Source organism: Dromiciops gliroides, chromosome 2 (genome assembly GCF_019393635.1).
Source record: "Dromiciops gliroides isolate mDroGli1 chromosome 2, mDroGli1.pri, whole genome shotgun sequence".
Classification (NCBI taxonomy): Eukaryota; Metazoa; Chordata; class Mammalia; order Microbiotheria; family Microbiotheriidae; genus Dromiciops; species Dromiciops gliroides.
The window spans coordinates 37,657,455-37,674,607 of NC_057862.1; the positions used below are offsets into that span (position 1 = coordinate 37,657,455).

At 44.2% G+C, this 17,153-nt stretch overlaps 2 protein-coding genes across 3 annotated transcripts in view; one reads left to right on the plus strand and one right to left on the minus strand.

Annotated features, from left to right (window-relative positions):
* The window catches only part of BMPR1A (bone morphogenetic protein receptor type 1A), a 116,678-nt gene extending 103,021 nt beyond the window's left edge, over positions 1-13,657 (minus strand). The window contains exon 1 of one of the 2 annotated variants that reach the window (XM_043984712.1): positions 13,537-13,657. The gene's annotated coding sequence lies outside the window, so the exon portion shown is untranslated. The remainder of the gene's footprint in view (positions 1-13,536) is intronic. The other variant, XM_043984713.1, reaches the window with a different exon arrangement.
* LOC122738220 (collagen alpha-1(II) chain-like) lies at positions 13,036-14,774 on the plus strand. Its single transcript, XM_043980276.1, has 3 exons — positions 13,036-13,880; positions 14,050-14,368; positions 14,580-14,774. The coding sequence occupies exons 1-3, from the start codon at positions 13,036-13,038 to the stop codon at positions 14,772-14,774; spliced, it is 1,359 nt and encodes a 452-aa protein (XP_043836211.1).
* Positions 14,775-17,153: the final 2,379 nt, after the last annotated feature.

The following is a 17,153-nucleotide window of genomic DNA, read 5'->3' on the forward strand; positions in this document are numbered from 1 at the left end:
AACAGCCTATTACATATTGTTTACTCTTCTATGCAAATTGATAGCTGCTAATAAATGAAGAACAAAGGTCTAGTTAAACTGCAAACACAACTGTACTAAAGAAATTATGTCATACAGTTAACAACTAGTTTTATTACTAAATGTATATATGCACAGAGCTGACACTAACTTCCTAAGGTCAAAAGTGAAACTTATCTTTTAAAATTTCTCACTGAGTAAAGAAAAAGCTTTCACTGAAAAATCTTCACCAATCAAAAGCAGGGCTTGATAAATATCACTTCACTACTTGAGGATTATGATCTTCTGCTCATTTTACTTTATTTTTTGAATTGAGTTTTTGTTTTTACTTTTTTTCCAAATCTCCCTCTCCCTCTCTCCCTCCATCCTCCCCCCCACACACACACTCTCCCACCTAGCAGACTATCCCTTATATGTTTTAAATGTATAAAATACATAATATTAAAAAAGGAAATCATATTGAAAAGCAGCTATCAACATTTACAGAAAACCCAGTCGAAAATTCCAAGTTACAAAACTTTTCCTAATATCATTTATTTGTATTTTCAAGGTTATTTAATTACTTTTAAAAAGAGGAGTGTGAAATCCTTATGGTAAAAATAGAAAAAAGCCCTTTGTACTTCCTAAGCCATTCTCAGAAATCAGACAATACAAACTCCTCATTTTACAGATGAGAAACTTGACACCCAGAAAGGACAAGTGACTTAGAGCTTAAGTCCCATGGCTGGTTTATGGAAAACCCAAGACTACAAGGAAGAATCCAGACCCACTCACTCCCCTTTCAATGATCTTTCCCTTACAAAACATCAAGGCCACTGCCTTCTCACCCTCTACTTAACCTTCTTTCATGGACAGGGAACACCCTTCTCTTATCCTTTATCAGCTAAATACTAAATCAACCCCAATTTAAATCCAAACTCTCCTTCTCTTCCCTTTTGCCTCTCCCATAAACTCAAATTTCCCTATAATGTAAATAAATATTCCTCATAGGATTTGTGATTTTTAAACAGATGCCCGTTTATCATTAAATCACGCATGTTTCCAGTAGTACCACGCCAACAGCGCTGGATTGCTCGGTAATACATTCTAAGTATTGCTACACTGATTCCCGTGAAAATCAGCTGAAGGAACCGGGGACGGTTAGTCCTGAGAAGATTTAAGGGATGGAGGATCAGGGTGTTTAAGGTTGGAAGGAACCTTATGGAGATAATCTGATCTAATTCCCTTGTTTTACAGATAAGGAAATTGAGCCCCACTGATATATTAAGTGACCTGAGAGGCATCATGATCTAATGGAAAAACACTGCACTGAGGGGTTCTTAACCTGAGGTGTGTGGACTTTAAAAATTTGTGATAAACTGCATTGGGTGCCTTTTCAATCCTATGCAGTTTGTTGATTTAGAAACATTGGGGGGAGTGCAGCTAGGTGGCGCAGTGGATAAAGCACCGGCCCTGGATTCAGGAGTACCTGAGTTCAAATCCAGCCTCACACATTTGACACTTACTAGCTGTGTGACCCTGGGCAAGTCACTTAACCCCCATTGCCCCGCAAAAAACAAACAAAAAAACCAGAAACTTTCTGAGCAGTTGTGAGGTTTTAAATTGCCAAAGGTCCAACACACAGACACACACACACACACACACACACACACACAATCTCAATCTCTCTCTCTCTCTCTCTCTCTCTTCTCTCTTCTCTCTTCTCTCTCTCTCTCTCTCTCTCTCTTTCTCTCTCCTTCTCTCTCTGATAAGAAAACCTGTAGGAGACAAACAGAAGTCCTGGCTTGGATACTGGTCATATGACCTGAGGAAATTCATTTAACTTCTCTAACTCTCAGTTTCTTCACTTGTAAATCTGATCTAACAATATTCATATCCCTTGCTTCATAGGATTCCTGTGAAGAAAATGTGGTCAAACTAAGATTATTTTAATGAGTTATTATCACTGTCCAAGGTCAAACAGGTGGCAAAGAGAAAGATGTATGGATGCAAATTTTCAGGGAGGTTTTCTCACTCCGAATTCAGTAGTCTTTCCAGCAACTAGACTACAACATGTTCACTCTCTTCAAAACTGGAAGTCAGGAAAGAGAAATTAGATATACTTTGACTCTAGGAGCCAGAAGGAGAAGAAATGTGCAGCAAATATTAGCACAAGAAGAATGCAATGAAGAACTTCCTAACTGAGCTGCCTAAAAATAAAATAAAGGGCCCCAATAGATAGTGAGTTCCCCATCACTGGAAGTCTTCAAGTAAAAATTAAATGAACACTTGCTAGAGATTTGGAGGGGAGAGAAAAACTGCTTCAAGCAGCTGGTGGACAAGATGACCCTAGATGGAAGTTCTTTCTGAGAGTATTAAAGGTGAAATGCCATACTATCAGGAAATGGACGTGCTTAAAGTCAAATAGTTATCCTTTCACTTAAATGCAGAATTTTTTAAAAAGTTTGATTTTACCTGTTATCTTTGTTCCCTCTTAGATCTATTATCTGTGCATCAATAATACTAAGTTTTCATTATGTCCCTATGTGTAAGCACTCTGCCAAGTATTAGAGGAAACACAAAACAGCGCAAGAAAAAACTGTTCACACTCAACCCTGCTTCTCCTCTCTCTTACTTTTCAACCTCTGGTAATTTGTATTCCAACCTCTTCATTCAAAAGAACCTGTTCTCCCCATAGTTACCAATAAACTCTTACTTTCTCAATCCAAAAATCTAGTCTTCCTCCTTCCTGGCTGGATGAATTGAATACTGCTGAGCCCCACTGTCCTCGCTGGGTTTCCTGCTCTCTAATGGGGTGCACACTCCAAGGGTCAGTCCTGGACCCTCTTCTCTTCCCTCTCTATACTCTCTCTCAGGAATCCCATCAGCTTTTCTGCAGATGACTCCAGTCCTAGTCTCTGTCAGGAGAACCAATCTCATATTCCCACCTCCTGGTATCACATTAGATGCCCCACTGCTATCTCAAACTCCACATGCCCAAAAGAGAACTCATCTTTCTCCCCAAATCCACACCTTGTCCTCCCTTCCCTTCCATCCTTCCAGACCACCCTTCCAGTACTCAGTTTCACAATCAAGAGTCATCCTCAACTCTTCCCTCTCCTCCAACTTTCTATCAAATTAGTTGTCAATTTTCCCACCACAGAATATCTCTTATCTGTCCTCTTCTCTCCAGTCACATGGCTACTAGCCTAGTTCAGGCCCCAATCACCTCTTTCTGTTGCACTGTTGCAACGACATTCTATTAAGTCTTCTGGCCTCCACTACCTTCCCTTTACAATCCATCATCCACACAGCTACCAAATTGATATCTCTAAAGCACAGGTCTGACCATATCATTTGCCTGCTTAAAAAGTTAGAAACTTCCTCTAGGACCAAGTGCAAACCTCACTGGCATTTAAAGCCCTTCACCATCTGGTGCCAAGGTTTATGACACATAATCCTCCTTCATACACTCTATGAAGGTGTTAACTGGTCTGCCTGCTGTCTCTCCCATACAATATTCCAAACCCTATCTTCATGCCTTTGGTACAGGTTGGGCCCCATTCATGAACTCCCTCCCTAGCTCCACCTCATAAAACAACTGTTTCCCTCAGATCCCAGTTCAAAGCCATCTCCTACATGAAGTCTTTCCTGATTTCCTCCCACCATCACCGATGCCAAATCAGTGAACATTTGGTAAGGATGTATACTCCAAGTAAGGCACTATACTGGGCACTAGGGATACAAAGACAGTACCTGTGCTCAAGGGGCTTCTAGTCTATCAGGGGACATGGGCAAATAAAGAGTTCTCTACAAAGTATATGCCAAATAAATAAAGGTATTAGTCAGGGATTCCCAGTGAAGGTGGTGCTGGAGTTGAGTTTGGAAGGAAACAAGGGAGGCTAAGGGGCAGAAGTGAGGAAGGAAGGTTTTCTAGGCCTCGGGGACAGTCAGTACAAAGGCAGAGACATCAGATGGAGGAGGAACATATCAGAATGGCTAGACCAGAGAATATAGGAAAGGAAGTAATAACAAGAGGAGAAAGCCTGTATAGGATTTTCAAAGTCAAATTAAGTAGTTTATGTTTACTCCAAAAGGAAATAGGAAGCAAATGGAGTTGACTGAATGGGAAGTGACCCAGTCAGACCAATGACTTAAGAAAATCACTTCAGCAGCTGTGTGGAGGACAGACTAGAATGAGAAGGGTGAAGTAGGAAAACCCATAAGGAGACTACTTCAATAGACCAGGCAAAAGGTACTGGTGGTCTGGAACAGAGTACTGGTCATGTGCTCGATATGAGATGTGGAAGCAGAGATGTCAAGATTTTGCAAGTGAGTACGCATGTGAGGTGGGGCAGAGTGAAGGGTCAGGCATACCACCAAAGGGGGGGAGCTTGGGTGACTAGAAGAACAGAGGTGCCCTCCAAAGGAGTTCAGGAAGAGGAATGTGTTTCAGGGAAAGAAATTCTCTTTTGGATATGTGGAATGAGAGATGAATGAATGAAAAGGTATTTATTAAGCGCCTATTATGTGCACAATGCTTCAGAGGTGTTGCCTTAGAACTGTACGACACCCTGCATGTTGCAATGAAAGGAGCGAATCAGGCTATGGAGTTCAGGAGGGCAACCAATTCTCAAGAAAATTTCGAAAAGACCTTCTCTGTTAACCTTTTCAAACTCTTTGGTCAGGTCTATGAAGGCAATGAAGAGGGGTTTTCTTTGCTCTCTGCACTTTTCTTGCAGTTGGCGAAGCGAGAAAATCATATCAATAGTTGACCTCCCTGCTTGAAAGCCACATTGCGATTCGGGGTAAACACGGTCGGCAAGTTTATGCAGTCTAAGCAAGATGACCTTGGCAAACATCTTCCCAACAACGCTGAGAAGTGAAATTCCTCTGTAGTTGTTACAGTCACTCCTATCTCCACTGTTCTTATAAAGAGTAACTATACAGGCATCATGCATATCCTGTGGCACTTCACCTTCTTTCCAACACAGGCACAACACTTCATGCAGGGGTTTTAAGAGAACGTTTTTAGAGCATTTGATCGATTCAGTTGCGATACCGTCTACACCAGGAGCTTTTCCACACCTTAGGGAGCTAATTGCATTCTCAAGTTGCTCAAGTGTGGGTACACTGTCCAACTCCTGTAGTACAGGGAAGGACTCCATGATGTTTAAGCTGATTCTGGGATAGAACTTCTGACCGTGTACAACTCAGAAAAGCGCTCTACCCATCTTTCCATCTGCTTAACTCTGTCCGTAATGGACTCTCGGTGCTGGCCTTGAGGGGAGCTGTCTTGCTCTGAGTGGGTCCGCAAGCTTTCTTGATGTACACATCACTGTATGTTGGCTATGGGACATTCATTTAAAATGTCTAATAGGTAGTTTTGAGATGCATAATTGAAGCTCAGGAAAGAGAACATGACTGGATAGATAAGTCTTGGAATTATCTGCACAGATAAGAAACCCACAGAAGCTAAAGAGATCACCAAACAAAAGAAAGAAAAGGGTTCAGGTCAAAGTCAACTCCAGAGTTTCTAGTTAGGGGATCATGATGTAGATGATGAACCAGCAAAGGATACAAATAATAATAACAGCTCACATTTATGCTGCAACTTGAAAATCTCACTGAAGAGATTGGAGACTATGATGATCCACATTTTATAAAAAAGGGAAACTAAGCCTCAAAGAGGGCCAGCGAATTGCCCAGGGTCACACAGCCATTAAGTGTCTGAGGCAGGATTCAAACTCAGATCTTCCTGACACCATGCCCAGCACTCTATTCACTACAGTTACAACAGAGAGGTAGAACTATGAGAGAGCAGCATGACAAAAACCTCAGGAAGGAGGAGGTGTTCAATAATGTCACATGCTGAGCACTATGAAAAGGCCATCAGATTTAGCAATTAAGAGAGCATCTGTTTCAGTGGAGAGAGCAGTTTTAGTTGAGTGATCTTGGAAGCCAGATTCCAAGGTGTTGAGGAGAGAAGTAAAAAATGAAGGCACTGATGGTAAAGAGTTTGGCAGTGAAAGGAAGGGGAGCGAGAGGACAACAGATTGACAGGGCCAGTGATCTAGTAAAGATTTTTTCAGGATGGAGGAGACTTCAGCAACCTTATAAGCAGAAGAGAAAAGCCTACAGATGGATAGAGATTAAAGGTTCTAGGGAGGATGGACTGGAGAAGCCTGAAGCAGATGGAATCTTGCATGCTCTTAGACTGCTTGACCCTCTTCACTATAAAATGGCATAAAGGATGGAATGGAGGACAACATAAAGAGTTTCAGAAATGGAGAGGTGGGGAGAAAAGGGAGCTCAATCTATTTTTTTTTTCAGCAAAATACAAAATCAAACCCTAAGGTGAAAGGATGTGAGACGGGGTTGGCAAGGGAGGCCTAAAGAGATGTTGGAACATCCTTTGATGAGAATTCAGATTTTAAAAAATCAATTGTTGTTCTTGTTGTTCAGTTGAGTCCAACTCTTTGGGACCCCATTTGGGCTTTTCTCAGCAAAGATACTGGAGCGGTTTGCCCCCTTTCCTCTCCAGCTCATTTTACATATAAAGAAACTTAGGTAAATAGGGTTAAATGACTTGGCCAGGGTAACACAGCTAGTAAGGAGCAACTATAATAACACCAGATCCCTCGTGCCTATTAATAAATATTTCATTGATAAGACCCAGTTCTTGTCTTCAAGAACATGTAATCCAGTTGGAGAGGCAGAACGAGTATTTGAACAGTGAACTGAAAATGCAAGAGTAAAATAATAGCACAATATTAAAACACAAAAGATATCTTAATGCACTATATGATTAGTTGGCAATGAATGGTAGAAAAAGTAAGTTATAGATATTTAGGAGGAGGAAAAGGAGATCACTTAAAGCTGGACTGGTCATGGAAGGCTTAAAGAAACAAACAGTATTTGAGCTGAGGCTAGAAGGCTCCCTGCAAAGGAAGGAAATTTCTTGGTAAAACCCAGAGGGGCAGGAGAAGCCAGTTACTGGGATACCAAGGCATCTGGGTTGGAGCAGAGGATTCATGTAGAGAAATAGTGGGAGATAAAACCAGAAAGGCACACTGGTGTCTGACTGCAAAGGGACCTGGAAAGCCATTTGGATTTTACCCAGTAAATTCCGTATCTCCAGACACAATACTGCACCTTTTCTTGATGTTGTTTCTATAGCGTGGCCAGACCTGTGTTTTCACTGGTTTGGGAAAATCCCAGTGGAAAAAGTTCCTCCAGATCAGTAATGTTATGTACAGTCTTAGATGGTTACCCTGGGCACTGAGGAGGTTCCATAAGTAGTAGCCCAAGGTCACATGGTTAGATGCACCTGGGAAAAAGGCTGAAACCCCGACCTGCCTGACTCCAATGCCAGCCCTCCAGCTATACCATGCTGCCTCAATTTTTTAAGCATGAAAAGAGTTCATATGTTCAGACGTGATTCTTTTTATTTTTTTATTTTTTTAGTGAGGCAATTGGGGCTGTGTGACTTGCCCAGGGTCACACAGCTAGTAAGTGTCAAGTGTCTGAGGCTGGATTTGAACTCAGGTACTCCTGACTCCAGGGCTGGTGCTCTATCCACTGCGCTACCTAGCTGCCCCTTCAGAAGTAATTCATAATTAACCATATGGGGGGGGGGGCGGCTAGGTGGCACAGTGGATAAAGCACCGGCCCAGGATTCAGGAGTACCTGAGTTCAAATCCGGCCTCAGACACTTGACACTTACTAGCTGTGTGACCCTGGGCAAGTCACTTAACCCCCATTGCCCCGCAAAAAAAAAACAAAAACAAAAAAAACAAAAACAAAAACATAATTAAACATATCGCATTTTTTTTAATTCTTAAAATTATTTCCTTATTACTCTTACCAAGTAAACTATAAACTATTATTTTTCTATTTAAGTGTAGCTTTTAACAAAAGTTATCGGAACTTTAGTGAATTTTTTTAAACATCTTTCAACAAATGTCAACTACAAACCCTCAATAAATAATATATCTCCCTTTAACATTTCCTAAATGAAGCAATTCAGACTAAGACCTAAGAAGGAATCTTTGTTAAATATATATTTCATGCTTTCAAAACTACTGTCTTGGGGGCGGCTAGGTAGCTCAGTGGATAAAGCACCGGTCTTGGATTCAGGAGTACCTGAGTTCAAATCCAGCCTCAGACATTTGACATTTACTAGCTGTGTGACCCTGGGCAAGTCACTTAACCCCCACTGGCCCGCAAAGAAAGAAAGGAAGGAAGGAAGGAAGGAAGGAAGGAAGGAAGGAAGGAAGGAAGGAAAACTACTGTCTCATAAAATTATAAAGAAATTTAGTTGAAGCTGGAGAAAATTTCCCGTTGATAATTAACAATGTAACGGAATTTCACTTCTATTGCTCCTCAAAAATTAGAATTGTCACAAAATGCCCTTATAATCTCCCATGTGTGGATTTCTTGGCTTCACTAACTGAAGGAAGAAGTCTGTGTTAAAGAAAAAAACCTAAAAAACAAAAGGAAAGTAGATGAAGGTGGTCTTTAGTATTTTCACTAACACTACTTTTTTACAAATAGCTGAAAACCATTCCCTTCATTACTTACTGTACCTGCCAAGACAGGAGATCAAATGTTCCAAGGCAAATGCAAAAACTCAATGACATCATCAGTACTTAAAGGAATACACAATCTGCAGTTTCAGCAGCTCCTGGCTCTACATTAAGTGTTAACATTAAAAAAAAAAAAAAAAATCCTGAACTCAGGGTTTAAAAAGCTTACATACTTGGGTTCAAGAACACAATTATCTCAAGACTTCAAAGTTGATTTAACAAAAAATTTTGTTCCACTGCCACAAAGGAGATTCATAAACACAATGCCTGCTTCCTTCTTAGCAATACTGCTCTAATGTGGTATAAATGTTAAAATTAAATCTATCTTTTTTAAAAAAAATGTTTGAGGAAGGTGGTGCGAAAGAATGATGGAGAATACACTATTTCAAGATGGTCTTAATATTTCACTGAGATTTAATTGTTGTTACTTTCCTAACTACTGATTTCCTCCAAAAACCTCATAAAGAGAAATCATAATCTAAATTCGGAAAAGTCCTAGACATTTAATATTAAACAACTCACTAGAAAAGGGTAAGATGAGCACTACATGATCAGAACCTAGAACCCAAAGTTTGAGGTTAAAGAAGTCACCAAATGTTAGCAATTGTTCAAATTTCTTTCAGTCTTCAATATATTTTGTACTCCCTTAAACTTTCAAGTTCTTCTTTTCTTCTTTTTTTTGGGGGGGGGAGGGAGATATTGTTCTGATCCTAAATACCAAATAAAATGAGCATCTCCTTATAAACTAGAAAAAAACAGATTATATCTGAAACTGCGAGGCTTCGATATATGCAGCTTTTTAAAATATATAATAAATGCATCATGTAACTTTCAAGGTTGTCCCGTTTGATGCTTTTTGGGTCTCCTGTCTATTCTCTTCAATGCTTTTAAAATTTTATTTATTTATTTATTTATTTTGGTGAGGCAATTGGGGTTAAGTGACTTGCCCAGAGTCACACAGCTAGTAAGTGTCAAGTGTCTGAGGCTGGATTTGAACTCAGGTCCTCCTGAATCCAGGGCTGGTACTCTATCCACTGCGCCACCTAGCTGCCCTCTTCAATGCTTTTTAAAAAATGCTTCAATGATACTCTTTTCTTGCTTTCTTTTCTTTTTTAGAAATTACCCTATCCCATTCTCTCCAACTGGAAAAAAAGGGGAAAAAATCCTTATAACAAATATACAGTCAAACAAAACAATTCCCACATTGGTTCTGTCTGGAAATAGATTTATTATTCTACATCTTGAGTCCATCAAGACCTCTTTGTCAGGGGGTGAGTAATATACTTCATCATCAGTAGTCTAGAATAGTGGCTGGTCATTGCACTGATCAAAGTTTTTAAGTCTTTCAAAGCTATTTTCTTCACAATATTGTTATTGTTTTACAAATTGTTTTCCTGATTCTCCTCATTTCACTCTATCAATTCATACAAATCTTTCCAGGTTTCTCTGAAATTGTCTCATTTATAATTTCTTATGGTACTGTAATATTCCATTACATTCATAATTTGTTCGGCTGCTCTCCAACTTACGGACATCCCCTTAGTTTCCAGTTCTTTGCTCTAACAAAAAGAGCTGCTAGAAATATTTCTGTACCTCTGGGTCCTTTTCCTCTTTCTTTGCCCTCTTTGTGATATGGGCCTAGCTAGCAGTGGTTTCACTGGGTCAAAGGGGATGCAGGGTTTAGTCAGCCAAGCCTTTTCCCTCTACTACCAAAAGAAGGCTCCAACTCAGACCTGAAATGGCTTGACTTAAGCTACTGGCTATTACTGAAAGAAAATGAGTATCCCATTCCCTTAGTCTGATTACAGCAACAATAACTCCACTGAAGTCTGCACCAACTGGAAATGGAGTTCAGACTGTGTCAGGGTTCAGTGCTACTCAGCTACCAGCAATGGTCTCCCCTCTGAAATGGCATACCTTTCCTAGAATATGTCAATAGCCAGGCTTTTATTAAATGAAAATCTTTCAAGGCCAAAGGTATCATCAACTGACTGGGTCATCGTTACAAATTAAGTAGTGAAACCTGCAACAAATCATAGCCACTCCAAAAATAACAGAGTGCATCAGAAGCCTCAGTGTGTAAAACTGTGAGCTGCACTCAAATCAGCCACAGCAAAATTCATCAGATTCCTTTATGAATACTCAAAAATGTTCTCCCCGTATAGATATAGAGTTACAGAGATAAAGATATTAGATCTAGAGATGAGAGATATAGATATGTTCATTGATTATATAGCTTGAAACGTTTGTTATATATCTCTATTTCAGTATACTGTTAACCCTGAGATAACAAAACACAAAATTCTTAGTTCTTCATAATTTCAAAAAAAAGATTTTAAAAATTCATTGAAAAATCATAAAATCACAGATCCATGCAAATCTTAACAATGACCAAAAAAAGGTGAAGGAACTGTCATCACCCTGCATCCCCATGCCCCCAAATCTCCCACACAACCATAAATGTTTTCACTTCACTTAACTATATACATCCTGAAATTCCAACAATTAAAGATTAATTTGGGTGAACAAACATCCTTTTTCAAAACTGCAAATGCCTCAGGGAGGCAGGGTTAAGTGGCTATACAATCATTCACATTTTAGTGTGACAATTCAATCCAATTGCTTTCCTCTAATCAGGAGACATCAACTAGCCAGGAAGGAATGGAAACTTTAACTATGATAGCTGGACTTTGGGAAAGCTAAAGGATTGCCTTGGACTCTGGGGCAGGGAAAACTTCAATTAAGGTCCAGAAAGAGAAGTGAGGTGCCAAGGAGAAAATGTTGCCTATTTCAAAGACTTGACAGGTAAATGAGTGACAGCAGAAGAGCTGAAAGCTCCTCTTTCCTAGGTACTACAGAGTCCCCTCAGACCAAGCAATTAAGTATCTTTTCCACTCTGAGGATCACAACACTGGCTAAAAGATCCAAATGATCAACAAGCCCTTTGTATATCATTTCAATATAAAAATAAATGCATTTGACGATTTTGATTTTTAAAATCTCAACTTTAATTCACAAAAGTCAACCTATCCACAACAAATGTTTATTGTAAAAGTTTACTGTGCTCAAGGATCTGGTATTAATAATACAAAAATACTGCCCCCCCCCAAAAAAGGCCCTTCCCTCAAGAAGCTTACATTTTACTGAATTACACCTTTAGAATAACCTATCCACCAAAAAAATTTTTTTAATAGCATAGGAAGCTATTTTCCCAACACAAATAGATAAAAAGTGAAATTTACAACCTTCCTGTAAATTTTATGTACTGGAAATATAAAACTGATCACTAAAGACTGTTATCTCAAAAATGTTCCCGAAAAGCAAAAATATTTCCAGCAACATTTCTTAACTTCTTTGAAAATACAGTACCAGGTATATAAAAAAAAATGTTACAAATCATTTTGCTAAGGCAAAAACATTTTGAAGCACTGAATATTATCAAATGATGACACACATTATCCAAAGCCAGGGCCTAAATCAGAGCATTTATTGTTGTTGTTGTAATTATTATTATTATTATTATTTCACTGCTCAGACAACACTTTTCTTTTAAGTAGAAAGAACTCTTTGGCCCCTTTACACTCTTAGACCTTAGGTGGTTTCTGAGAAGTAATCTGATTGATTATTGTATTCTAACACATCAAATATGAACATGGATTTTTTGTTGTTTTTTTCCAGTTTTCAGTGCAAGTTTCTGGAAAACTTCATTTTCCGTAATTTCACCAGGGAAGATGCACCAACCAAGTTTTGCCAACTGCAGAACAGGTGAACACAAAGGGACTGCCTGCACATCCAACGTAATACCCTGGCACTTGGGTCCAAGAATCACGATCTTTTAAATCTCTGCCCAGATGAATTCTTTTGACTTTGACCTCATAGCATGCATCCTAAGAACCCGACAACCTAAATAAGAAGTTCATCTTACACATGAACTCGAGGCGCAGGGCTAGAAGCAGTTGGCACTGAAGGATTCAACAAGCAAACTTACTACTCCCTCCCACCCACCCCCAAACTCAGCACAGTCTCTCCCATAGGAGGAACAGATAGAACCGGGGCCCACACGAAGTGGCTCCGATTGCAGAGGCCGAACAGAGAGACCGGGTGATTTTAGGGGCGACAAGTCATCTCAGAGGTGGGGGAAGGGGAAACCTGAGAAGGGAAATTGAAAGGACACAGAACGAAGAGCTTTGGGGAAGAGAGAAAGAGGAGGACAATGGAAGTTTGGCTTCACGGACCAGCTAAAATTAAGTTGGGGGGGGGGTAGCCAACGGTCAAGAGCTAAAAGGGACAGGTCAGGAGGTTTGAGCCAAGGGTCTCCGGAGGTCAGTCTGAGAAACGATCAGAGCAGGGGGAGGGATGAGAGGGAGTGTGGGGGGGGGGGGTTAGGGGAGCAGGCTAAGGGGGGGGCCGTGGTGGGGATGGGGGCGGGTAGGGGCGCGTCCAGGGGGCAATGGCAGGCAGCAAGGTGAAGGGAGGGGGAAGGGAGAGCTGGATGAAGGGGTCAGTGTGTGGGGCGGAAGCAGGGGGGCCGGCCGGGGCCGAGGGGGCTGTGGGGGTCATTAGGGCAGAGGCTAGGAACAGACTGACTGAGGGGCCTGGAGGAGGGGCGGGGCGCCAAGCCGGGGGACCAGGAGGGGGCCGGGGGGTACCGCGGGGGAGGCGGGGACGGGAGGGCTCGGCAGGGGCTAACGGGGTCTGGGGAAGGGGGGCAGCTGACAGGTGGGGGCGGGACAGGCCGAAGCGGAAGACTGGGGGGGGCGACCCGAGGGGGTCGGTGAGGGGAGGAGGGCTGGGGGAGGGGCGGGCCGGTGGGCACCGGGAAGGGGGGGATCCGGGAGGCGGGCGCCGCTCGGCTGCTCAGGCCCGTCCGGCCCCGCGGCCTCGCGTGAGCGCGCGCCCCGGCCCGCACCCCAACTTCCCGGGCGGCCCCGCGGCGGGGCGGCGGACTCACCGGGAGCGCGGGGGGCTCATCCTTCCTGCCGAGGGCCGGGCGGCCGGACTCCTGGGGCCCTCCCCGGCCGCCGCTGCCGCCCTCCCCCCGGGCCTTCGCGACCTCTCAGGCCGGCCCGGCTCGGGCTCCGGCTGCGGGGCGAGCTCCGGCTGGGGCGGGTGCGGGTGCGGGTGGGTGCGGGTGCGGCCGGCGCGGCGCGGCGCCTCCGTAGCGTCGCTCCCGCTCCTCTCGTCGTCTCTCCCGGCCCGCTCCCTCCCTCCTCCCTCTCTCCCCGCGCTGCGCGAGGCGGCGGCGGCGGCGGATTCCAATCAGTGCAGCCCGCGGCCCAGACGAGGCTCGGGACGGCGGGGGAGGGGGAGGGGCTGGAGCCGCGGCGGGGGAGGGGGTGGGGGGGTGGCGCGCGGAAAGGGGGCGGGGAGTCTAGGGGGCGGGGCCTCTGCAGGCACGCACACACGCACGCACGCACCTCCGCGCTCCTGCGCAGACCCCGCCCCGCCCTTCCCATCCGGGGAGTCGGAAGGAGCTGAGTGAGCTCCAGCGAAGACGCCCGAAGGGCTCCAGGGCGCTCCCCTCCGCTCCGCCCCGCCCCGCCCCGCCCCCGGCCTTGGTCGGCCTCGAGCGGAGGAACCTCGTGCTGGAAGTCTCCCCCTGCAGCCGCACCGGAGTCCGGCACACAGCAGGCGCCCAATCAATGCTAGTTGGCCGGCCCGCTTCTGGACCCCCCCCCCCAAAGCCATTTCACAGAAAGATACGGAAAGCAGGCTTCGTTGCTATCAGCCCCGTGAGAGGGAATTCCCACACCAACCACGCCTGGCTCCATCTCCAACCAGAAGTGCGCGGAATCTAACGTGTGATCTAAAATCCTTATCCACTACAAGCCCTTCCGACCCCTCCCCCTTGATTATCTCCAATGATGCTCTATCTCCCTTGTTGGTAAATAGCTCCATCCCGAGACGTGCGCCACGGAACCCCGAGGTCCACTCAGACCCCATGGATCTGCCTCTAGGCCAGCACGCCATCTATGCCGTCTGGCCCCCTTCTAGCACCCCAAGAACACGGCGACTTCCCCCTCAACACAGATGCCCCTGGCCCTGGATGGACCCTGGGTCCCTTCTCGGGAATTCCGGCTCCCTACATTCCGGTGTAATCAGGAAGCTACCTGGACGTCTTCCACCCTACCCCCACCCCTGCTCGGGACACCTGAGGGCTTTACCTCCCAATCAACAACACGCAGATAGTTCGAGCCAACACCCAACACTCAGAATTTAGAAAAGATTACGCTTTTCTCCTCCAACCTAGGCTCTTCCTGCCCACCGGGAATGAATGAAAGGGGAAAGAGATGGAGAGTTGGGGGAGGGGCGCGTCTCAGGCAATTGACAAATGGAGGAGCCACCATGGTGCCCGAGTGTCCGGCTGCGGCGAGTTTTAGTCTTTCATAAACAACCACTTTCCCAAGAGGTCACCTGTGGACCTTCTCCGAAAATGTCAAAGGGTTGGAGGTGAGATTCCATCCCTTCCAGCCTTAGCGCAACAGCAAACGTTTATGAAATACTCACTGCTACCGGCCCCGTGTTCAATGCGCGGGGACTCGAGGAACCCCTGTGTATGAAGGAAGCCCAGGATGCACCGTGGCGTTGGTAGCTTTGGAGCTGGAAGAGGTCTTAGAAATCAGCTGCTGGAATTCTCCCCCATCACCACCACCACCACCGCCATATTTATAAATGAGGAGGCCTAATGTGCAGGAGCTTGCTCTTGTGACTATAGCGCTCCGGGTAGTAAGTGTCCCTGCAGCGCTGGGATTTGAAGCCAGGTCTACTACACCACATTGATAAGTGCCCAAGAGAGAAAAGAGTATCCGAGTGCATCGAGGGGTGGAGGGTGGCGGGAGAGGTCCTAACGGCCAGGAGATAGTCAACGATCATAGGTTTACACCTGAAAGGTGACTTATGGATCGTCAGATCCAGACCTCCTCATTTTATTTTATTTTTCAGGGCAAGGAGAGTTAAGTGACTTGCCCAGGGTCACACAGCTAGTAAGTGTCAAGAGTCTGAGGTTGGATTTGAACTCAGGTCCTCCTGAGTCCAGGGCCGGTGCTTTATCCACTCCGCCACCTAGCTGCCCCCAGCCCTCCTCAATTTAAAGCCTAGATAGGCCCAGAGAGGTCGTGGGAATTTACCCAAGGTCTCACGTAACAGAGAACGAAGTGTAATCCAGCTCCCATAATTCCAAATTCATCATTCTTTCAAACACATTGAAGAAGGCTTCCAGGAAGGGGGGAGGGAGGAGGAGGTAGTAATTACGTTGAATTTGAACATGGGGAAGGGGAAGAGTAGTACTGCCGGCAGAGGGAACAGAGGACAGAGACCAAAAATACTAGCGACGGTTGGGGTAGGGGTCGGGGTGGGGCGGTTCTGCCCTCCAGCTTCATGTCACTGCTACTCCCCTCTACCCTCCATTTATGGTCTCTGTGTCCATCCTCCCCTAACTTGAACTTCATATAAGGTTTGGGCTGGAGTGGGCCTAATGAGGCTGTAACACTCTTTTGTTGAAATCCTGCCTCACTTACCATGGTCCTGGGAAGGTTAGTTAACCTCTTGTTGCCTCGGTTTCCATATCTGCAAAACAGAAATAATAGAACCTACACATTAGGATTGTTGTGAGGATAAAATTAGATAACATGTAAAGCACTTTGCAAACCTCTAAACGTTCTATAAACTAGCTTTTTGTTGTTATTCAAGAGAATTGGAAAATAGCCCACTTTCCTTTAATCTCTTTCATATTGAGCAGCTCGAAGTTACAAAGTAGGTGAAGGCGGCTTGGTGGAAAGTTTCCTCCCTCTGAAGTTCCCTATATCACAAGTCCGTCCTTATCCCCTTTAGCATTGTGCTTAAGAGGATAGCCCTAAGGCCACTTTCCATTGTAAGGTTTATTTCCTTAATGAGAGTAAATCTGGAGGTCTTTGACCTCCATTGTGGAAACCTCCCCGAGGATAGGAAGCTGTCAACCCAATTTATTAGTGTTTAGTCCCGGCTAAAGACTTTTGATTTGAATACACATTGCTCTACCCTTATCTTGAGTATTTTTAGATGAAGTGTGAAATCAACTAAAACTGAAACAACTAATCCCCAGTTACAGAATTGTTCCCTGAGTGGGAGCTGCCTCTGCCCTAAAGGCATTTCCAGAGGATCAGAAAGGTTTGGGACTTGCTGTGGTCACACAGCTAGTCCGGGGTGGGATTGGAGCTCAGGTCTTCCTGTCTCCTGCTCTATATCTTTCCAACCACGCCAATAAAAATAAAATTTAATGCATTTCTTCCTGAACATCGATCAGTAAGACAGCTAAACCTCTCCACCTCTCAGTCTTCTCTTTCAGTGCTCCCCACAGTGAAGAAATGTTGGACACCTAGGTGACTCATTAGCAGTAAATTAGGATATTGTTTTTATGCTTCTAGATGTGATTCAAATCGGGCATGAATAAATAGACTCTGAATTCCAAAGGGGTAAGAAAGGAAACTACAGCATGGCTTGATAGTTAGACTTGTGCACTGGGAATAATAGGTCAAGACTGTTTATTTTCTGTCCTTATCTCTATGCCTGACTCATTTCTGGGATCTGTCA

Excerpts from the sequence above, each read along its gene's own strand:
- LOC122738220 (XM_043980276.1), top strand. The coding sequence starts at position 13,036 with ATGGCAGGCAGCAAGGTGAAGGGAGGGGGAAGGGAGAGCTGGATGAAG. Across the intron at positions 13,881-14,049 it reads CCCAGACGAGGCTCGGGACG|TCGGAAGGAGCTGAGTGAGC; the intron begins GCGGGGGAGGGG and ends CCATCCGGGGAG. Across the intron at positions 14,369-14,579 it reads GGCTCCATCTCCAACCAGAA|CACCCCAAGAACACGGCGAC; the intron begins GTGCGCGGAATC and ends GCCCCCTTCTAG.